Source organism: Pectinophora gossypiella, chromosome 18 (genome assembly GCF_024362695.1).
Source record: "Pectinophora gossypiella chromosome 18, ilPecGoss1.1, whole genome shotgun sequence".
Lineage (NCBI taxonomy): Eukaryota > Metazoa > Arthropoda > Insecta > Lepidoptera > Gelechiidae > Pectinophora > Pectinophora gossypiella.
Window position 1 is genome coordinate 11,240,331 of NC_065421.1, and position 24,022 is coordinate 11,264,352.

General features: G+C 38.6%; 1 protein-coding gene across 3 annotated transcripts; it reads right to left on the reverse strand.

Annotated features, from left to right (window-relative positions):
• Nucleotides 1-490: 490 nt before the first annotated feature.
• Nucleotides 491-23,601, reverse strand: LOC126375203 (spastin). Of its 3 annotated transcripts, none has more exons than XM_050022094.1 (11): nt 23,029-23,601; nt 22,486-22,656; nt 21,813-21,977; nt 12,654-12,844; nt 8,901-9,089; nt 8,458-8,572; nt 7,595-7,737; nt 6,634-6,824; nt 5,851-6,050; nt 5,179-5,352; nt 491-4,243 (listed from the first exon to the last, which is right to left on the reverse strand). In XM_050022094.1, the coding sequence occupies exons 1-10, from the start codon at nt 23,480-23,482 to the stop codon at nt 5,189-5,191; spliced, it is 1,983 nt and encodes a 660-aa protein (XP_049878051.1). In that variant the 5' UTR covers nt 23,483-23,601; the 3' UTR covers nt 491-4,243; nt 5,179-5,188. The 3 variants fall into 3 exon arrangements, with proteins under 3 accessions (XP_049878051.1, XP_049878050.1, XP_049878052.1); XM_050022093.1 differs by having other exon boundaries at nt 8,901-9,101; XM_050022095.1 differs by lacking the exon at nt 21,813-21,977 and having other exon boundaries at nt 8,901-9,101.
• Nucleotides 23,602-24,022: the final 421 nt, after the last annotated feature.

Here is a 24,022-nt window from a genome sequence, read left to right on the forward strand (position 1 = left end):
TAAAAACGTTATGCAAAAAGGATTATGATAATTAAAATTATGACAAAACCATTTATGCATTTTAAGAGAATCCCATCTGATTATCGCCATTCTTTTGGTTGCTAATATAAATTGTATATGCAAAAATCGCGATACTTTTCGAAGCAGTCTTCAAACAATGATACATGTCTCATTCAAGTTTAGATTTTTCCATTCAAAGTTTAAATTTCAAACAGTAGAATGTACAAGCTAACCTTCTGAATACTACCTCTACTTTCTGCTCTTTACATTTTCAAATCCAGCATTACGCACTTGCGAAATTGCAAAAACATGCGTGCAGTTTAAAAAGTTGGCAACACCAAATTGCGCGAAATTGCATTCGCAATAAATTATTCTACCAAATGGTAGTTTTTAAGCTGTGTTACCAAGTTAGATATAAAAAAAAACAAATTTAATTGTTCTATCTAAAGAACAGAAATGTGTATGTCACAGTCAGACTATGTTAGTACTAGGAATGGTAAGATAATCTACATTTTAGCGTAACTAGAAAGGTCGAAGTTTTAGCATGTTTTACCTTTAACATTTGAAATCTCTCTTGTAAGTTCGTGCATTTCTTTAGATAAAAAAAATGTTTCAGTAACTTTATTGTAATATTGAAATATGACCAAGATGTCGAGTTACATTGGGATATTCGGATGTAGATATCAGAAATCCTTGGTAGAATCCTAAGGTAGTAGTAAATTTGACTCAAGATTTGTGCCCGGTTAATGGCAATAGGCTCGCCCTCTATTACATGGGACTTCTCTAATTAACATAGCTGGCTAGAAGTAGGTAGGTTATACTATATACCTCTGCCTTCGGGGATACAGGCATGATGTATGTTATAACATAAACTCTCTCTCTCTCTCTATTTAAGAGCTGCGCTCTTGTCGGTGGAGTAACCGCCATTCCTCTCTTCTTCCCGCCAAAACCTTCACCTCCCGATACGACACGACCTGCACCTTCTCTTTTATTTGTTTCATAAATGTTATGTTAACATAAGCTCACGACTATCTTAATTGGGTTGGGGTAGTCAGAGGTAAATTCATGGCAAGACGAACTAAGTAAACCCACAACTCACCGAGCTTACTGTTAGACCAACGTGATAGGCGGTGAGCCGTATCGCCGTATACAATGGTCGAGCCAACTATGTTAGTGATAACTGCACTTATGATAGATTGACAACTCAATGGCGCAAGTCCGGGCGCTCCCCGAATGAGAAGTAAGCCGGGACCGCAGTGACTTGTATGCGATGTGTTATGTTAGTAGTAAATCATGCTACAACTGTACCACATCTCGGAAATAACTAGGATTATAAACATTACACTACAATAAAAATATATTAGCTACGTCCATTAATGCACTAACAGATCTACGTCGCTGTCTTTATAGGAAATCTGATTATATCTATACATAATAAATAATTTTACGATAATTGGCTTAGAATTATGGGCACGCGGATTTCTACGGCCGTGAAAAATACTATAACTGGGGTTATTATGGCAACACTGCATAATTAAGTAAAGTGATACCAGTGTAAATATACCTCGTCTGTATGGTAGGAATACATTTTTGCATTGACTATACGTAACAGAACTACGGTTTACAGTGCCTGCTTTTAACATTTTTTCTATCTGGGTTAAAGAGACATCGAAGCAATTCAACTTAAAAGTAATATTGCAATTTGACGTTTGCGCATATAAAAGTAAGTGCGCAGTACCAACAAACGTCAAAAAGCAATATTGCTTTTTAAAATGAGTCGCTCGATGTGGCGTTTTTACCCGTCTAAACTAAATCTTTCGTACAGTCTAAAAAAACAGTGATGTAAATATTATAGTGATGTTTGTAATATTACTTATGGTTAAACTATAAATGCACCGTACAAATCCGCTTATCTAAATGGCACACTATGTCGGCAGACGATGGTCCAATACATTGATATTCCAATAATAACGTGAATCGAAGAAATATAACATTTTTATAACACACTATAAGGTGGTTTTTACTTAGTACCGTTCAATACTGTGGTTGTATTTGTCTGAAAAAGAGGGACTGCAATGTCTCTTGAAATCAGTTTTTTAATAATGTCCCCATCGGGGTATCGAACCCGGACCTCCAAGTGGCGAGCCGAACGCTCTAACTACTACTAGACTATGGAAGCTATTTTAGCAAGATTTCATTTTAAAATTAATTGCTTTAATATGGTCTTTTTAGACCCCTGAGCGCTTGCACTAAGTAGTTATCGCGCCTCAGGTAGTTGCGGGGATAAGGTAGAGACGAGGTATGACACACTATCTATCTCTCTGTTTCTCTACAGCATTTTTTGAACTCGTGCTGTATTTTTTCCTCTAAATTGCTTATAAGTCATCACTTTGTAACTTACTAAATATTACTAGCAAAAACCACCTTTAATTTAAGAAAATATATATTTAGATTTGTTTGCCCAAAAATGCCTGATCGTTATTTTTGAGCAAATTTTTCTCGGCTAATTGGAAGTGATATCTACCCGTTTAAAATGTTTGTGTTGATCGACCAACCAACAACTGGATACTGGAAAAAATATTTTTTTTTGTTTATTCTTGTGATGAGGTATGAGTGCTAAATGCCTTTTGGCTGGAAGATTTTTTGATATAAATCACAAATGTGGTATGAGGCCAAGGTTTAGTAGTCAGTCGGCCGATGCAAATCAAATTCAAGACACAAATTACATAATACCTATTACTCATAAGATTCGCAGCACATTGACGTCACTGGGAACGGTAAGGCAGGGTGAAATTAAAACTTTTTAAAATTAATTAAATAATCAACAAAATTAGAATTAAGTACATTAATAACAATATATACCCCAGTAAGGGTAAATATTTTAAATTATAAAAGGTACAGAGTGGCAAAAAAATAAATAACATTCTTGTTTCATTTTTCGTGATTGGCAACATTGGCAAATACTTTAACCAATCATATGGTTTGTAGCTCTGTCAGCCAATGAAAAAGAATAAAATGAAAATGTTTACCACACTTTTTGCCAAACTGTAATTATTTTTTCATACAAAGCGTTTTATAATAAGAATACTTTAAGGTCATAATCAAATACTAACAAACACTGGGCAGTGTGAACTAATTAAAATATTGAAGATTTCGTAACCGACACATACCTCAGTTTTAGAATCCATTTTAGTTCTTGAGAGGAATTCATTAGCTCATTATTTTGCCCCATAAAATTCAACAGACTTCATATTCAGTCGCGGTTGCAAATGGTTAACAAAATTAAGCTATATCTAATGAATCTGACAAATATATGAGTGACATCCAGTCGCAATCATATTTTTAATTAGGATATTTTGACATGTTGCATTACGAAATCCTCAGAACACAAATAATCCATCATACATATACATTACTTAAATACGTTAGTACTACACTAATTCCCAACTTACAAGATAATATTACATACATAACATTATGGTAAACGCATTTTGTACAATAATTTCATAATTTGATCATGTGTTTGTCCCTTGTTAATCATAAGACGATTTCAAATTAACATTGAAGCCAAATAGTACGAAGCCCATTTCGAAAAATACTTTTTTATTAATTTAGTTTTAAAATCGATTGATTAGTTTACTAATCGATTCCCAAGCTAACTGGCAGGTTAATATAAAAAATATTTGACGTTTTATTTTTAATTTAAAATTATTTTTCTCTTTCAATTGGAGCAATGGGCTGTCCGTGACTCTCCCTATGGACGGGTTAGGTTAGGGCGATGTAACACGAGTCAATGCAAAAGTAAAGAATTTGCAAGCTTTTTTCGTAAATCTAGCAACACCGAAAGCGACTTTTCCATTGATTCGCATTACACTCATACAAACACCCGTTTTGGCAAGATACTGAGGTTTCTTCGGATATAAACAAACTTAAGGTTATTATTGCTACAAAAATGACCATCTCTGTAATAATTCAGACCAACTCTAGTTTTATGACTAGACCAAATTTGATACAACTTCCTCGTACATACAAACCGAAAAATTCTTAAAGACAAAGTGTCACAACTCAATATAACGGAATTATTTAGAATTAATAATAACATTAAACGGAAATATTTACGAAGAGATTCATTAAAATTTGAGCGATACTTCTCACGAGAATTCATCGTACGCAGTAACTCCACGCCTTGGGATACCTTACATCAAAATGACTCACCTTTTCATATTGTATTCCTGTCTGATACCTGAAAAAATACAATTTATGGTTTTGAAACTTAATCATATTAATACAATACACACGAAGCATGCTGTAGATTCCTGCAGACTCCAACTCATTCTTAATTTACGTTGACTGGTTTAAAACTAGCTCTCTGTCTTTCACTCGTCGTAGCGGCCTCCGTGGTCCAGCGATTTGAGCGTTGGGCTCACGATCCGAAGGTCCCGGGTTTAAATCCCCGTGGGGCATATCACAAAAGTCACTTTGTGATCCCTAGTTTGGTTAGGACTCTACAGGCTGATCACCTGATTGTCCGTAAGTAAAATGATCCGTGCTTCGAATGCCACGTTAAGCCGTTGCTCCCGGTTATTCTTACTGATGTAAGTTAGTAGTCGTTAGATAAGTCATGTCAGGGGTTTTAGGCGGCTCAATAGTAACCCTGACACTAGGGTTGATGGGGTTGGTAATCCACCTCACAACCCATACGATAGACGAAGACTCGTCGTAAGTGAAGGACGGCGCTATGTTTAGAGTTGTCATCCCTAAGCTTTTTAATGTCACTACCCCTGTGAACAAATCTGGAAATTGAGTTTACCCCTAATTTAAAATAATTAAAACCACACAAATTCGAATGAATTTATGTTTATTATGTAAGTAAGAAAATGCACTTTTAGGTAACTAGTAAAGTAATATATAAATCTCGGAGTTAACTAGTGTGAAGGTTGAAATTGCTTTGCATTCGCAAGTTTGGCAATATTAGGTTCGGTTTCACTGAACGCGCATCTCGCGTCATGCTCAACATTCAGACGATTTATGGCTTTTGTTTTTAATGTAACAAGAGTTATAATACTATTTCGTGCCATCCCGTGTTACCCCCCTAGAATCTCCGTTTTACCCCTGGGGGGGGGGGGTACCCCCAGGTTAGGAACCACTGCCGTAGATGGAAGGCGACGGTGTATTTACCTGTAGTCGTTCAAAGGCCGAGGTCACCGTACTGCACGGACCACTTCTCGTAGGCGACGAGGCTGTGCGGTGAGACCGACGGCCGGATCCTCTTCAGAGCGTCCAGGAAGTCTTGGAACGTGATGCTCCGCACCAGGGACAGGTCCAGGCACTTGACCTCTTCTGGGTCCAGCTCTGGAAGGGGCATTGTTACTGAGATACTTCAGTATTGAATTCAGCTACGCTAAGCATTTAGCACCTTTGATATCTCGGAGAAATTATAGATTGCCTAATGCACACGTTCCCCTCTGCCGAAGTACATGAACGATTTGTTATTTGACGGGTTTGTTTTGGTTTGCGTTGATAGACACGTTGATTTTTGACCAAGCGGCCCCTTGTGGGACCTATAGACCCTGGTGGGACCGTTCAGCCGTGAGCACAAGCAAGCACTAGTGGTGCCGTGCCGTTGTCTGGGGTAGACCGCTAGGAAGTAGATCTAAACTCTCTAAAATTACTGAAATGAAGTGATGACGCGGATGGATTGCTTGTATTTTTTAATATTAATAGTTGAAAGAGCCACCAGCCAGACCAGCTAGCCGGAGGCGACCGGGTATCCGGCCCATCAGGCATTTGCCCGATCTGCCCTATAGCCAGTCTGGGCATGCATACACCTCTCATACTCCTTCTACTCACCTCTTATGGGCCCGAGCGCGGCGTCTCGACACAGCGCGGTGAGGTCACTGCCGGAATACCCGTCGGTGAGCGCGGCCAGGCGAGTCAGTTCATCTTCCGTCAGCGCGGACGCGGCAGCACCACGAGCTAACACACGCTGTAACAGGGCGCAGCGCGTGCGCAGGTCTGGCAGAGACACGTATACTCTTTTCGGGAACCGTCTGGAAAGAAAACGGGGTTATTAGGACAGATTTAGATAAGCTTGTAGTAAAAAATCTTTGAGGGGTTTCCTCCAAAGAAGAGAAGCGAGGAGACCAGACGAGAAGAGCAGGAATCGAGCGATCACTGTGCAGGAGATAGCACCAGAGCATCTTCTTTCTCACGTCAGAGCGTCGTCGCAGTTTCGTCGTCTTGCACGCCGTAATTGGTTGTTTCCTTCCTTACCACGCCGTTGCTACGCGCCGTGTAATCAGAAAGCTAGGCAACGGGGCTTGCGAGATCTGACGCCAACATCTCTCCCTGGCAAACTCCAGACACTTCATACAAAACACCTCGTTTTACACAGACTCTACACATTGATATTATCGTACACGCGCATCTGTGTGTGTGACGTCTGACGCCTATACTATTGAAGGAACGCCGAGGAGAGAGTCGGGGGGGGGGATTAAACCTAGAGTTGCCGTTCTGTACGTAGCATTATCCCTTATTCTATGCCCCTGATAAGAAATGGAAGGTCTTACCAAGTTATGGTGTCAGATTCAGCTTTGCATGTTTGCGCAACCTGGTGTTCTATCAAATACCTACCTCAAGGCAGCCTCATCTAGCTCCTGCGGCCTGTTAGTAGCAGCCATGACGACGAGTCTATCCGCGCCAGCCGCGGGTAACCCGTCGAACTCCACGAGGAACTCTGTCTTGAGTCGCCGCGACGCCTCGTGCTCGCCAGACGAACGCTCGCAGAGAAGGGAGTCTACCTCGTCCACGAATATTATCGATGGCTGCAACATAATGGTTGGGTTGATTGTATAACAACATAACATAAGCTCACAACTATATTTGGGGTGGTCAGAGGTACATCCATCGCAAGATGAGCTTAGTTTAGTACCCACACCTCACCGAGCTTTCTGTTAGACCAACGTGTGGTGAGCCGTATCGCCGTCTATAATGATGGAATGATTCAATCAATGGGAACACTTAGGTTCTTTGGACAAACGAAATAGTTCAGAGTAACATTTACAATCTTTACCTTTACGAAATGATATATATTTTTTAAAGTCTAGAAACTTACGCTAACCTGGCTAACGAAGACTAGGATAAATGCGGACGAATTTATTCTAATTTCAACCTTTTTAGACAACTTATGCACTATTTTGCGTCCCTTAACCTCTCATCTGCCGAGATACCAGACACAATAGATTTTACATTGTGTCTGGTCGAGATCCGCGTTCCGGCAGATGAGAGGTTAAAATGCCTAAACACATTTTTTTTCCATTCCTTACCTAAGTAACTGATTTGACTGTCTGAAAACTAGCCCTTTGCTTGCGACACTCCTACAAGAGATATTCAAGTGTTGATGGTAGACACCATCCACCAACCCGCAGTGGACCAGCGTGGTGGAGTATGCTCCATGCCCCCTCCGGTTGATTGAGAGGAGGCCTATGCCCAGCAGTGGGACGTATATAGGCTGTTTATGTTATGTATGTTTATGTGATGGTAGACAGAATGTTACATTCTCATTTTACGGTCAAACAAATATCAATTTGGTTACCTGCAGTTCCCTAGCGACTTGGAATAGGGCGCGCACCATCTTCTCACCATCGCCGACGTACTTGCTGGTGAGGGTGGCCGCCGAGATGGAGAAGAACGTGGCTGAACACTCCGCGGCCACGCACCGCGCCAGCAGGGTCTTACCTGGCGGCATGAGTGACATAACATAACATAGCATCATTTCTGCATCCTCTAAGGGCATTTCTGATCTATGTATCGTCATTAAATAAAAAAAAAACAAATATAAATAAACAAATAAATTATATATTATATAATATTTAATATAATAAAATAATATAATATTTAATATAACAATAATAATATTTAATATATATTTTTTTAATTGAGTATTTATTAATATATGTACGTATAGTATAGGGTATTTATTATATTAACTTTAGTTTTACTTTTAGGTATTTATTTATTTATTTTTTGTTGCACCATCCCGCATCCAAGTTGTAAATGTTTATTTCCTTTTGTTGGTTGCCTGGAAGAAATTGCTCTAGAGCAATAAGGCCGCCCAAATTGTACTGTATTCATGTGTTATGTCTGATTGTTGAAATTCTAGTTCTGTGCAATAAAGTATATTTGATTTGATTTGAATTGATTATTTTATTATTATTTTTATGCGAATAAATTTTATTTCATTTCATTAAGCTGACGCCGGCGCCATCTATCTAGAATATTGAGTACTAATATTACTTTAAATTTAAATTAGATTTAAACTTATCGTCGTCCCAGTTTGACAAGAGCTGCGGGTTCAAGTCCCGTCCGAGTATGTTTATTTTTCGATTTAAATTTTCTCTTTGTGAGTTTCCCTAAGCACGGGTAAGTGCTATAAAATCATCACATTCTTTGTCTTACCATTCCCCGGAGGTCCAAAGAGGAGCAATCCCCGGGCCGGAGACCGGAGTCCGGTGAAGAGTTCTGGCCGAAGAGAGGGCAGCACCACCATCTCTTGTAGCGCTTGCTTTGCTGCCTGACAATTGTAAGTAAGACCACAGATTACAATATTGAAAACATAGATCTGTGAGACTAAGCACAGCCCGGACACTCTAAACAAAAATCTCATTCGGAAATCAGAATCATTTATTCAACGTATTTATCATGGATAAACTTGTTGAAGGTCAATGTAACTTAGTACCGGATGCCGATCTCACCCCCTCTGGGTCTTTAGACTTTAATGGCCGTAAGCACCTAAGGAGTAAAGGAGAGACCGCACGGACTGTATGTATGTACTCGTTCGCACTTACGCTTACGAATGAGAATCTTGTATTGAGTATCGCAGAAATAATGTTTCAACTCACATCCTGCCCGGCGATATCATCCCAGTGCACCTTGGGGCCTCCTTCGACGATCTCATCCAATATCAGCTGGACTAGCTTCGGATCGACACCTCGTACTGCGAGGGCGGGTTGCGGCGTCCTCGAGCGAGTGGGTGTGCCCCGCGCCGAGCCCGCGGCCGCGCGCCTCACCGGGGAGCCATTACTCGGCACCTGCGACGCTCCCTATACGTCAGTACGGGGGTATGGTCATTGGTTAGTGAACATGCGGTGATGATCTGTGATTGGCTACTATCTAAGGGCACGCAAGGCAAGAGTGAATAGGCACTTAAGCATGATTTATGTTTTTTTTTTTTAAAGAACGTCTAAGACTGTGTGCCGAGGTTTTTCTTGCAGCTTCCTTCCCCCGGCTATACAGGTGAGAAGCTGTTGTAGTTTTAGGCGGATGAGACGTAAACAAAGATGATTCAAAGTGTAATTATGTTATCTACCGAATAAAGATATTTTTGAATTTGAATTTGTCCCATTCTCGGCAACATCGTCACTTGCCACACACATAAACGCACGCCTATTTCCCACCGGGATAAGCAGACTACGGTATTACATTTGCTTCGATCCTGACACACTTCTTATTCACAATCAGGTAAAAATGTGGTCAAATGCTTGCCTATCTTCCATAAAAAAGGGCTGAGGGAACTTCAAAAGAGATTCTTTTTGACATGACTCGTGATTGCGTCGGATGGTATTCTCTACTTATTGGATTGTAGGGTGACAATAAAGGTTTATATTATTGGTAAATCGTTTTATTTAAGCTATAAAAAAATTGTACTTGGAAATAGAATATAAAAGAAACCTTAGAATAAAGGTGACTTTTTGTCGGCATGGCATTTCCTAAGAGCGTAGGAAAAAATTAAGGCTATATTAACACTAGTTACCAAGTCATAGTAATTGTAGCTTTAACTCTTTCTTTGTATTTTTTTTTTTACTATATGTTGTGTTTCATATTGTCACTGTGTCTAAATACTTTTCCAATTTGCGTCATGATGATACAGTACCCATTAGGTATTGAATGAATTCTAAGTATTCATGTTTGGATCATAGATAATTGACAGCATGTGGTTTCTAACATGGTATAAGAAGATAAAGTATGCTCAAAAGTGACAGCTAGCATTTCAAGGTTAGCCCAGATGACGTCATCCCACCCTACATTGCCATTTCGTAAAAAATAAATTACCCACATCCAATGTTTTTAATTTACTTTGCAAGGAAATTTTGTACTTTTAATGAAAGATTTATGTACAGTTTTAATGATTTTTATATATGTGACAAATAATAGTAATTATATACATTACTCAGTAATTTACTTAATTTTCAATAATAAAATGTACGTCCTTGGTATGATGGAGGTACAAATTTAATGGTAACACAGTGGTAACACTTACGTCATCAAAGGGCTAGCAATGGCGGATTATCATAGGATTGAGCATACCTGGTTTTCTTATACCACGATATGAGCCGTGTTAGGGGCTTTTGGCAGCTCAATAATAACTCTGATACCAGGGTTGATGAGGTCGGTTATCTAACTTACAACCCACAGGATAGAAGAACACTGTATGGAATCGATTTGTTTTTCACGACAATTGATATACCAATTGAATGGTAACACTTACGTCATCAATGGGCTAGCAATGGCGGCTTGTCATAGGATTGAGCATACCTGGTCTTCTTATACCAGGGTTTCTAAGATTTGTGACCTACCGGTCAATGGCAATAGGCTCGCCCCTATTATAGGGGACTTAAACATAGCTAGCGAGGAGTGGAGTATATATTAATGTAGGAAAGTGAGAATGCTATTTAAGGATAATGAATGGGAATTTGATTGTTTATGGTGTGAAAGGAGGATGGTTAATGAATGGGACGTAAGGCAGTTTAAAAAGTAAGAAAGGGGAGTCTTTGGTGCGATGTCGGTCGGGTGAGAGGATTTTGTTTTAATATAAGGTGTGTGTAAAATAAAAGGAGTAAACACATTTAAAATATCCCGTGTTATTTCTATATCCTACAATAATATACTGTCCACCACTGCCTACTCCTTCGGGGATTTATTTACATTTCACGACTTTACAGTGCAGAAGCGCCAATGCGCCGTGCAAATTTAATATAAACAATAATATTATTAAACTTAGGTGTAAACAATATAAAAACATATTTAACTTTCACACATCATTCATTATCTCGCAGAACGTCAGATACTCGCGACACACATACGGACACAGACGTTTCACAGACACAGACGTTACGAATACAGACGTCGGGATACAGACGTTATGAATTCTAAGTGGTCAAGGTAAAATATATCTCATACGAGTACCTGTACAGCAGTTAGTAGATACAATTTGAATATATTATGTTGTTTAGGTACATTACGCAAGCACGCAAGATCTACATATGGATTCTAGACGTTTAAACAGGTGATACAGTACATGCAAGGAAGGTAGTTAATGACTAATTTGATAAATGTGAGATCAAATTAAGTATATAAAATTATTTTTTTCTAAATCTAATAAATTTTCGGCGAAATCTTTCTTAGAAGAAAAACGTTGTTCTGGAAGCAGAACACATCGCAAGAAGATACATCGAAGCGTAGCGTATTGATGATTTATTTCTTTGCTGTAACGTGCGTAGCAGTACTGAACATTCGCACTGAAGATCATCGCAGGCTTGTTAAGAAAAATGATGGAATATATATACGTCTAGGGCCCGGTGCCGAGGTTTTTCTTGCAGCTTCTTTTCCCCGGCTATACAGGTTGTGAGAAGCTGCAGTAGTTTTAGGCGGATGAGACGTTCGTTATGTAAAAATTGACGATTCAAAGTGTAACTATGTTACCAACTGAATAAAGATATTTTTGAATTTGAATAGGAATATGGAATACATCCCCTTAATGCTACATTCCCCTTCAGTTAAGGAGATTCCGGTATAATACCTATATAAACAGTCCGTAAATGTTTTCTCGTAATCCATACATCTTTAGGTACGTTTGACCTGACCTATAAACCTCATTCAACGGTTTCAAGCATTCATTAGTTACGTACTCGCTGTAATTAAATAATTTATTCATTTCTATGCAAATTCCACTTCTACATTATCTATACATCAATATAATAGTCTTCAATCGTATATGGTCTTGTAAAACATTTTGTTGTTGATTAGCTGACAGATCGCTATAAATATAAATAAGCCTTCAGTGTGCGTGTGGAGCTGCTCCGCAGACGGCCTCCGTGGTCCAGTGGTTTGAGCGTTCAGCTCACGATCCGGTGGCCCTGGGTTCAAATCCCGGTGGAGACATCCCTAGTTTGGTTAGGACATTACAGGCTGATCACCTGATTGTGCAAAAATAACTTGATCCGTGCTTCGGAAGGAACGTAAAGCCGTTGGTCCCGGTTACTACTTACTGACGTAAGTACGTAGCCGTTACATGAGTCATGTCAGGGACCATTGGCGGCTCAATAATATCCCTGACACCAGGGTTGGTGGAATTTGTAATCTACCTCACAACCCACACGATAGAAGAAGACCTGATTGTCCAAAAGTAAGATGATCCGTACTTGGGAAGGAACGTTAAGCCGTTACTCCCGGTTACTATTTACGGATGTGAGTAGACAGTCATTACATGAGTCATGTCTTTGGCGGCTTAATAGCAACACTGACACCAGGGTTTATGACACACGACAGACGAAGAAGACTAAGGAATAATAGATGCCAAGTAGAGAGTCACTTACAGAAAGCTGCCTCTTCACAGCTGGTGGTGTCGATGCAGGCTTGATGGGGTATCTGCTGTAGTTGCCGTTGGAGGAGTTGGGCTGCGACGCCGAGCGGCCCATGGAGCGCGGCAGGGTCTGAGACTTCATCAGTGGCCCTCCGCCCCCGGACGGCAGCCGGCGCCCCGCCGTCGTCAGCTTGCGGCCCGCCACTGTTGGGATGGTCACAGATGTAAACATACATACAGAAACTCACTTGGGGTAAACATACACACAAGTAATATAAAGACAACTTGCGACCAACTTTGATACGAAGTCCAAAGATGAATATAGTATAAAATTCGCGCCATCTGCTTACGTGGTGTAATATGCCTCATACCCGTTGAGTAGATTGTGCCTCATTAAAATAGCGATACGCTATTATGGCCGTTTCGACGTAATAAAGTACAGCAATTCACCCCGTCAATATAGTTATAAATTAATACGAAACTTGATGAACACTATAAAGTATTGCTCCTTTAAAGTAATTATTAATAAATACGAAACTTGAGCGGTGCAAACGTCAAAACGGCTATCATAGCGTGTTGGTAGTTAAAACATAGGTGTTTATGTGAAGGCATACTTATTGTGGGCGATTCTGTTCCAACCGAATCCAATAAAAATAATCTATAGCCGTCAACCTATAAAATTCCTATTGCCGATACCGCCTTATTACAAAAAGAAGACTAAATATAAAACCAGGTTTAAAATACAGTCCGCAACATTAAAGAAGTCCACGTATTTTAATGGAACTAATTGACAAGGCATTCTTCTTCTATCGTGTTGGTTGTGAGGTGAATTACCACCCTCATCAACCCTGGTGTTAGGGTTACTATTGAGCCGCCAAAGGCCCCTGACATGACTCTTATAACGACTACGTACATACATCAGTAAGTAGTAACCGGGACCAACGGCTGAACGTGCCTTTCGAAGCACGGATCGTCTTACTTTCGGACAATCAGGTGATCTGCCTGTAATGTCCTAACCAAACTAGGGACCACAAAGTAATTTTTATGATATGTCCCCACCGGGAATCGAATCCAGGACCTCCGGATCGTGAGCCCAACGCACAACTACTGGACCACGGAGGCCACGAAGACAAGGCATAAGAATTCTATACAGAATCCGAGACACTAGCGCCGTGGTCGCGGGACTTCTATCGTGGCGCTGACTAGGACTATATTTTAAACCTGGTACTGGTGCTAATTCCTGTAAATACCATCTAATTTTATTTTAAGTTATATCTGTCATTTTCTTATCCGCCGAAAAGGAAAGGGACGGGTAATCGACATGCATAAAATTTATGGAACACACGTCAATTTTAAGCACAAATCTAAACCAACCGTCTAAAAATTTTACATCCGTCAATAACCCGACACAGTTAGGTAGACAGCACGTCAAACGGATTGCATACCAGGGACGTACCTTTTGATTCGCCCGGGTTATTCATTCATTTACTCATTCTTCCTAAAATTAAGAGCTGTGAATCATCCGTCCCTTTCCTTTTCGACGGATATGAAAATGACGGATATAAGTTAAAATAAAATTAGGCGGTGTCTGCAGGAATCGGGGCCACTATCTCTAACCTTCGTTTTATAAGGCGGATAATGTTCTAGCCGTATGGTAGTAGTTTTGCGTGACTATAAAACTATTAAAAAGCGTGAGCTATGTTCAGTAAAATGCATGCTCGCAGTACGTAATGCATGTCACAAATTTAGAATAAAAAGGTGTAATTTACACGCGATTTGCATTAGGGTGTGACTTGAATGCGTTGGAGCGATGCGTCAGTGTTTTAACCCTTAGACGGAACTTTTGTTATGCCAAAAAGCGACAGTTTCTTCTGACTCACTTCCTATTTTAGTACCCTGACTTATCTACAAACTAAAATGGCCACTAAATGGAATCTTTTGTACCAATCACTGCCAGTTTGTGGACCAATTAAATCGTCTGACTAAGTTTATTGAAAAGCGATAATATAGAACAGAAAGTTTGCAATCATCGAACGGACAAATCTATAGTAGATAGATGGAAATTATTTGAAGTTATGTGGTTTATAATACAACATCGCGCATGTATCCCCAAATAGGTAGGCAAAGGTATATAGTATATGCACGCCCTACTCCTCGCCACCATAGAGCGCGAGCCAATTTATAAGTATTATTATAAATGGTATGAAAGGAGGATGGTTAATGAATGGGACGTAAGGCAGTTTTTTTAAAAGTTAAAGAGGCGAGTCGATGGTGCAATGATTTGTGTAAAATATAAGGAGTAAAGACATTTAAAATATCCCGTGTTATTTCTATATCCCACAATTTTGGGTACACAGTGTTAGTGACATCGTAACGAATACTGAGGGGGATGATTCAGACCATGATACTTAATTAATAGCGGGTGGAATTTTCCGTCGAAAAATTTGTGTTTATTTTATTTTATTATTTTAAATTCTATACTTTTGCGACGGAAAATTCCACTTGATATCAACTACGAATCATAGGCTCAATCGTCCCTCAAAGTTTTCGTTACGATGTCACTAACACCCTGTATATAGCTTTATACTAATAAGTATAGGTATATTAGTTGCCTTATAGAGAAAATCACGTCAAAGGTCAACTAAAACTCGATTTATTTCAATTAATTCATGGATTCGGAGCGGGTGTACGGTCACGAGAATTAATATGTATATACACTTTGGTACCATGTCACATTAACTTTTTTGACAAACTGAACTGTAAGTCTCACTAAATGTCAAATATGTTAGTGCGACAGAGTCCTAAAGTGGGTACATTATATTGCTCATGACTGTACTTAGTGCGAAACGCCGTAAATCAACTAAGACATAATCGGGGAAAATAAGCGTTTGATATTTCGTTTTGTTTTCTGAGGGGGTTAAAAAGGCCACATCGAAGCAATTCATCTAAAAAAGCAATATTGCAATTTGACATTTGTTTGCATTGCGCACAAACTTTTATATGCTTTTTTAGATGAATTGTCTCTTTGTCTAAGAGTTTTTAAAATAAAACAAAAGAGTCTCAATCGCTCGCGAATTTGTGAAGTATTTCACCGGATAAACAAAGTGAAGCCTCGTCTCTCCTCACCCTCCAAACAAAACACCGAATACCTTAAATTAGGGTGGAATGACATGAATACCCGCGTGGATGATCAAATTACACGTTGGTTATTGTTTTGGAGCCAGGTGTAGGGCCTTTTGATTTTTGTCGGACATTTACCCCAGACGAAGAATATTGACCAAAGAGACTTTGTAGTGTGAATACGACATCGTGTTCGAATTATGAATTGTCGTATATCAGAGTACAGCACAAATTTTGGATGGCTGCTTGCTAGTAGCGTCCAAAATAGGTTACGATATTGGAGTATTCAATTCCGGAGTTGAAATATCGTACGAAACTCCGCGAGTTACGAAACTTCGAATTTCCGGATTGAATGATCTACTTGCTAGTAGATAAAATATGCAAACACTTTAGGAAATTCAGATCCTGGGGGAACTTTCGCACTATTTTCGATCCGAATTGGATCCGAGTTCGTGAATGCCGGATAAAAGAAAATTACTTAAGAGACATCGGATGACGGATTCGGTTGCAAGAAGTGTGTTCGTGACCTTACAAAAAGTTCTACGGCCTCTTTGGAACCCGCCTTGGTAGCTTACGCAAGTTACGCACTTCATTCAAAATCAGTCATTCGTAATTTTGTACTATCCGTCATTTAAAGACTCGAATCGGAACGGATTTAGTACGAAAATAACGAAATTGCGCAAGTTAGAAAAGTTTGAACACATAATAACAAAATATTGATGAGTTGAGTAGAAGAAACAATAGTCCTGAGATCCTATAGGTACGTCTGCTCAAGAAAGAAATATTATTATTTGTTTATTCCGACTAGAAACTTCTATTAACAAAATTGAGCACTTGTTTTCGTCTAGTGAAAGAAAAGCTTGTTTGTGTTTACGCGCCACTTCACAACAAATCGTGTTCAGCTATTGCCAAATGTCAACAACATCAAACGTCTAGACTTTCCAGCTTATGTAAATATGGATAGATCTTATAAATACTTGAATAAGTTTTTTTTTTCGACGTGACTTATGACCTTACGGAACGGAACTGGTATTAACTAGTTGGCCGAAACTGGCATGAACTACTTGGCCGAAACTGGCATTAACAACTTGGCCGGAACTGGCATTAAATACTTGGCCGGAATCTTAACTACTTGACGGATCTGACATTAAGTACTTGGCCGGAACTGGCATTAAATATTTGGCCGGAACTGGTATTAACACCAGGGTTGATGAGGCTGGTATTTCACCTCACAACCCACATGATAAGAAGAATAGAAGAGACTGGTATTAACTACTTGGCTGGGACTGGTATTAAATACTTGGCCGGAACTGGTATTAAATACTTTGCCCGCACTGGTGTTCCTATCAATGAGGTTATAAGCTAAGTAAGGCAGTTATAAACGTATTGTGTTGTGGAATAGGTAACAACGTACATTCTACATACATTAAATAATAATGGTTATGGAAAATCGATGCCGGGTGAGAGCCCTCAGCGTCCCCCATTTGTCCGACTAAATGCCGCAGAGGCAAATCTCAATAAGTCACGTAGTCAAGCGATACGCGTGCCAAATATTTTTTGCATCTTTTTATATATTTTACAAGGTTTGGATATATTATAAATATACCTAATATATATTAATGTTAATGCTAATACATGATAATTACAAATACATATATGAATATTATATTCAAAAGGTATCGAAAGTAATATTCGAGCTTTTGAAGAATAGTACCTACATAAACGAATTGATGACCTCCTTCTTTTTGAAGTCGGTTAACATATACAAATTAATAATCTTGCATCAAATCTCTTTAGTCTGCGACTGAATGGACCAGAAAAAAAGTAACTGAAAAAGTAGATCGTAATACATTTTTTTTTGAGTTAAATATAAACGTGTCTGTCTGTAAGTAGCATGGTAATTTGTGCATAGCTTTATCTACCGCGTCAGGGATTACAAGCGTGAGGTGTGTCTGAATCCGAGTATAAAAACGTAGCATGAATTTGAGAAAACCTTGTAAACGAATCAAACAATAATTGTTTGTTGAAATCATAATGATTTCATCGTTTATTAGTAAGTACTTAGCTTTTTTTTTTTTTTTTTTTTTTTTTGACGTGACTTATTGTAGATTTGCCGCAGATGGCATTAACTACTTGGCCGGACAAATGGGGAGCGCTGAAGGCTCTCACCCGGTACAACATTTACGGCTTACCAACACCATCTCCTTATATTCTCCATTATAACAACTGTCAAAAACTATGATTAAGCCAGCTATGATTAAGGGGCGAGTCTCTTCTCTCTCCATAAACAAAAGTAAGTTTCTTTGACATTACTTTTTAGTTTTTGTTTTTTTTTTTTGCCTCCGACGGTATTAATTATTGGGCCTAATAGAAGTATCGATGCATTATCGTCTATTATGTATAATTATTTTTTTTTAATTTCAGTGTGTTTTAGTACGCAATCACAACTATCATTATAACCTTGTCCTATTACAAAAACAAACAGGGCCATATCAATAGCTAGTCCTAAGACCAGCTTTGTCAAAACAAAGCAATTAATACTATGCACATTTATCAAGTATTATGTACTTGAGAAAATTAATATTGTTTCAGCCATTAAGGAAATTAAAAACTCGTTAAGAATATAACATTATGAAGTATATTGATGTAGATTTGCCGCAGATGGCATTAACTACTTGGCCGTACAAATGGGGAGCGCTGAAGGCTCTCACCCGGTACAACGTTTAAGACAACAGGCCTGAGGGTGCCCAGTTGGGCGCGAACCTCGGCTCAGGGCGTCGTCTGAGAGGAAAAATATTTGAAAGAATTAATCGACCCTAGTGGGTCGATAGCGATAAGCGCTGAATGAGGGAAATCGTCGACCACGCCGGCGGGGTCGGTATCGGGGTCCTGAAGTGTTTGGTGTCGCGAGCTGATTGGCTGCCTCTATGGCTAGAGTAATCGGGTCGTCGGGATCGTATATTACGTCCTTCGTAAGTACTTAGCGTGACTGAAGAGCTTTGTTTAAAATGTACCCAAATTGTTTAACTTTACTTTTGTTCTACGCTAACAATTGTTCGTAAAGACAAATCAAAACAAAAATTCGTTTAGTATTTCAATGGAAACAATTGTCATATTGTTGTTTATAAGAATGAGAAGTAAAAGGAGGTACTGAATTCGTAAATAAGTGAGAGATAATAAGTATTACTGAATGGAATTCCGTGCTTAGGAAGGCACGTTCAGACGTTAGTCCTGATTGCGACTTTCTGATGTAAGCAGTGGTGGCAATAGCAAAATATTTAGGTGGTGTGAGACCTAAAAGTGCCCCTCAGCGCCTCAAAATACAAAACCTCTAGATGGGTGAATATCACAATGTCAAGTTTGGTGGCGAACTTTCATATTATTTTTTCTTTATAAGGTAAGGTAGGTTGTTCTTCGTAGATAGAACTATCCTTTTTCATGTCGGAACCCAATTTTTCACGAAAAAATAATATGAAAGTTCGCCACCAAACTTGGCACATTTTGATATTCACCCGGGGATGCTGGCATTGGTCTAACCTACGAATAAATAATAAGGGTCTAACACCTATCACGTTGGTCTAAAGCTCGGTCAGGTGTGGGTACTTACCTACACTTCAGTTCAGTTCATCTTGTGATGGATATACCTTTGAGCTTATTTCATGTTGTTATTAAAGGGACAAAATAAACACGAGGCATTGGCCACATTTTTAGGGATCAAGCGTGAGAAATATAAACGCGATCGATAAAATAATCGAAAACGTATAACCGCCCCACCCATTTGGCGTACAAAGGCCTTCACACACAAAAGCTATCGCGTTTTGTGGCCAGTTGTTTACAAACCCAATGAGTCTAGACCAATATCCTTTCCATTGTGTCTATTCATATACAATTGTACAATCAGAGTAGTATTTTGCTTCACAATATAGGGTTTGTATGTGCGCGGCCATTTACAATTGTATGCAACGGCCATTCTGGCGGAAAAAAACTTACTTTAATTTTAGTAACTAGCTATAAGAACTGTCCATATAAAATAAACTTTGTGTCTAGTATGTCGGTTAAGGAAGGATACCGCCAGTCAAGAGTATTTGCCGTTATAGTAGGGCTGTCAAAGGATCGAGAAATCCGTAAAAACGTCGAATTTTTGTGCCCAGTAATTATAAGGTAGTGTCCGCTCTAATAGGGATTACGGGATTGAGTTGCTTGTGTCAAGATGAAAATGGAGTGCAGACAGTCGGTGAATCTTTAGGCTGTTTTAAATTAGTGATTATGCAACCAGTGTAGTAAAACCATACCCAGGACACTGTGCCGACTAACGCGTAAGCACTCACCTTAAAAATAAGACCCAGAGAGGGCGAGATTGATAGATCACTCGATACAAATTGGCCTGGAGTAGAGAGTTACCGTTCTATACGTAGTATTATTCTTAATCTATGGTAAAACACGCTTAGCTCGGTAAGAAATGCTTAGTCTAAATGTGACAACCCTAGAAGAGATCTCTTTAATCGATAGGGCTGCAAATCTACTTTTGTATTTGTTTTTTTTCTGGTAGAATGAACATTTATCCGTTTGCGTATTCAAACAGTTCGGGGATTACAGTTCCGATAGTACTAAGCTGTTTACGGTGCCAAATGGTGGAGGGTCGGTCAACTGTAGGACGGGTCTGGTGAACCGTGGGATTGGATTATGGCGACGGCGCAAGTCAGATGGAAACGAGCGAGGTTACGCATGGCAACACTTCATGTTATGGGGTAGAAAGTACACGTCCGCTAGTAAGAGGCTCTAGATGGTTATTTGTTTGGACTTGGTAAACGCAGAATTAAATAAATGTTTGTGGGGTTGCCAATTCAAAGCTAAGCTAAGTTAGTTCACCTTAGCTTGCTTAGGTGATACAGTTATCTAACCAGTGTTTGCATAGTTTGCTTTCTACTATTATTCGTTACTTGAGATGAAATTATCATGATCACAACATTGACATCCTATAAACAAATAGACACAAATTCTCTAAGGAGATTAAAAAAAGCGTCGGAGCCGTGTCGTAAATACGTATACAAATACATTAAGTATGTATACATAAACTCACGCCTATTTCCCACCGGGGTAAGCAGAGACTATAGAATTCCATTTGCTTCGATCCTGACACACTTCTCTTGCTTCCTCCACATTCATCAATCGCTTCATACACGCACGCCGGTTCAGAGTAGATCGTATTAAACCTTTTCTAAGGACATCTCCAATTTGGTCAATGTAAGTCCTTCTCGGTCTTCCTCTGCCAGTCCTACCATCAACTTTCGCTTTATATACCGCTTTTGCAATTCTATTATCCTTCATCCGCTCTTCGTGTCCAAACCAACCTAACATTCCCTTCTCAATCTTAGTCACTATATCGTCTTTTACATACATTAAGTATGTAGGTGATATAAGTTCATTTCCTCAAATTAGGATGTTTTGACTATTCCAATAAAGTGCATTAACGGCTACACAGTGTCGTGACACGCCGTCACTTGTGACAAGATGCGCCACGGACGCGTTTTCCAGAGATTGGTTGTCTATTTGTTATACAAGGTCTATGGATCATTTGGATTAATTTCAAACATATTTCGATTATTCAAAAAGGTTATTGCACATTTAAATGATGATAATGGGTGGCTTAATTACGATGAAGTAACCACGTTTATTTAATCAAGTGGAAAGTAAGCACCTACATAACATTAACTTGCCTTGAGAATAAGAAATCCTTGAGTAGTCTAGATAATAAATGTGGTTACAACTTAAATCTATATCAAATCATTCCACACAGCACACGTCTCACAATTACGTCAGCGAATGTCGAGCGTCAAATTGGCAAGCAAAACAAATAGTAAGCACAGTGAACCCATGCAAACATTCAAAGTTAAAAATAAATCAGGTTTAGTTACGAATTGACTCTGTCAGTGTACTCCTAAATCTAACAGGGTTATAAAAACTCTTAGGCAATTTTGTTAGGGTGTAAATCTTTCTGATCTTTGCATTAGGTTATGTCAAACGAAGCTAAGCATATGTGATGTGATTCTACCTTCATTCGATGGCTTCGTTTGACCACTGTTACTTTCTGTGTGTGAGAGCAACGTCGTCTTGGACTTCTCTAGCGTCCTTCGCACCTTTAGAGGGGACTCCGTAGGTTTTTTTTCACTCCGCTCTGGCTCATCTACACCCAACTTACTGAGTGCGACTAGGTTCGCTACATTGGGGTAAACATTACTTAAATTAAACCTTATTATTATAACATTACTTGACATTGTAGAGTGGAGGAGAAAAATATAAGAAGCAAATCATGCAACATACAGCCAATTGGAATAATAACATTTTGAAAGTAAAATAAAAATAGCTTGTAAAGGGACATCCACATTACGAATACAAACAATTATTGCTAACGTAAATTTTTTGCTTTGAGATTATTGCCAATTATGACTTTGTTACTATACTTACACTGAATTTTATATTTAAAACTGACTAAACGTCAAATAAGATTTTCAAGAAGATTTTTATAAATGACAGGGTATCATATCAAGCTATAATCTCAAAACAAATCGTTCATATTATTGTGTGTATCATGTTAAACATTGTAATTATATTATTTTATATTACTTTACTGATGTTATATAAACATGGATGCTCCTTTGAGCTTGAAAATTAATGTGTAGCAGTGAAATTTAACAACATCAATACTTTTTTAAATTAAGTCATACCGAGAAAGTGCAATCGGTCTTTAGCCATTCCAAGGTTGGTTTTCATCTTATCATGCAGCCTCTGAGCACGCTGCCAGGCGTCTCCTCTGCCTCCCCAGCAGTCCACTGCAATTCCTCTTTCCAACTCATATATACCTTTCTTGTACAGCTCTATTGCTAACTCTTTTTGACCTGTTCGGTAAATAATTTTAACAATGATATGTTTACGTAGGTAATTTAAAAATGGAATGGCATTGGTTTCGATTTTGTAGACATGATAAGAGTGAAGTTAGAAAACAAAAAACTGTGATAACAATGTACATTCAGATAGATAAGTACAGTTTTTTTCTTAAGCAGGTATTTGTTTATTGAAATAGAAAGATACTACTCTTCCAATAACTCTGTTACTAAGTTTTATCATGATTTTTGTGCTTTTAATAAATTATAGAGAAAGTTTCACCAGAAAACCTTTCAAATTTACATTCACTTTCACTTAATAATTAGCTTCACACTCAAAGCTATACTGGTTTCCAAACTTTTACAAGATTATTACAATCTTCTTACCTTCATTCTCTTCATCAATCTTGAGGGCTTTGGAAATATATTCAAAGGCTTTACGGTGATGGTGCTTCTGCTTGGCCAGCAGGGGGTCACCAGGACCCACAGTGTGCACATAGGCCATCTCGTCAGTTACTTCCGTGCACACGCCTCCGTCTTTCACCACCACTTCAAGATTGCACTCACCGCTTTTACGCTCTTTATGCATAAGACGGTGCGAAGCAGAGTAAATATATTTGAACACGATGAATAGCTGATAGAGAATACTCCGTAGTATATTAAACAAAATTATAATCGGGAAAGAAACGACGTAAAGGTTCCTTTTATGCACAGAAGGTTGCGAATCATTTCGCAACGCGGACCCCTTTGCTAGGTCTGCATCGGATTTCTTGGATTTTCTATTCGGAGATCTTGTAGTTTTGCGCGAAAATCTACCGTTGGAGTCATCGCCCGAAACCATCAAGAACACACTCGCGACGACTCAAGACCAAAACTCCATACAATGCACTCACAAAACAAAGAAAATCACGCGTTTTGTTCTAAAAACAGCAACAGAAAATCGTGATGTGATTGTATTGACAGATTTGGTTTGACGTTTGTTAGTGTGTTGCTATTATATTGCCAATAATTTTAGTTAGAAATATTAATCTTTTCTAAATTGTACTGTAGAATTTCTGTCAAAGTTTAGCAATTGTTTTAAGCCAAGAATTTAAATCATGTTATATTTTACCATATTTTTGCAATTAATACGTTATTTGAGATGATAATAAATATGATAATTGTGGCATAAGTGGTGGTGGTAGTAGGAATACTAATTCTATTATAGCAACTCAAAGTAAGTAGCGTTTTGTTACTTTCTCTAAGTCTAAGTCTTATAATTTCAGCATTTTTAATCTAAATTCATGAAAGTAAATGTAAAAATAAACATAATTTGTATATATGTAAAACATTTTTGTAAGATTAATGGAAGGTGAAAATATATTATTAACAAATAATAATA

What these genes read in the sequence shown, in the direction of transcription:
- LOC126375203 (XM_050022093.1), bottom strand. Translation starts at nt 23,482, where the DNA reads ATGGTTTCGGGCGATGACTCCAACGGTAGATTTTCGCGCAAAACTACA. An exon ending in AACGAAGCCATCGAATGAAG is followed by an intron (nt 12,845 to 21,812) that starts GTAGAATCACAT and finishes CCATCCCAACAG; the next exon opens with TGGCGGGCCGCAAGCTGACG. An exon ending in CGCGCTCGGGCCCATAAGAG is followed by an intron (nt 5,353 to 5,850) that starts GTGAGTAGAAGG and finishes TGCCCCTTCCAG; the next exon opens with AGCTGGACCCAGAAGAGGTC.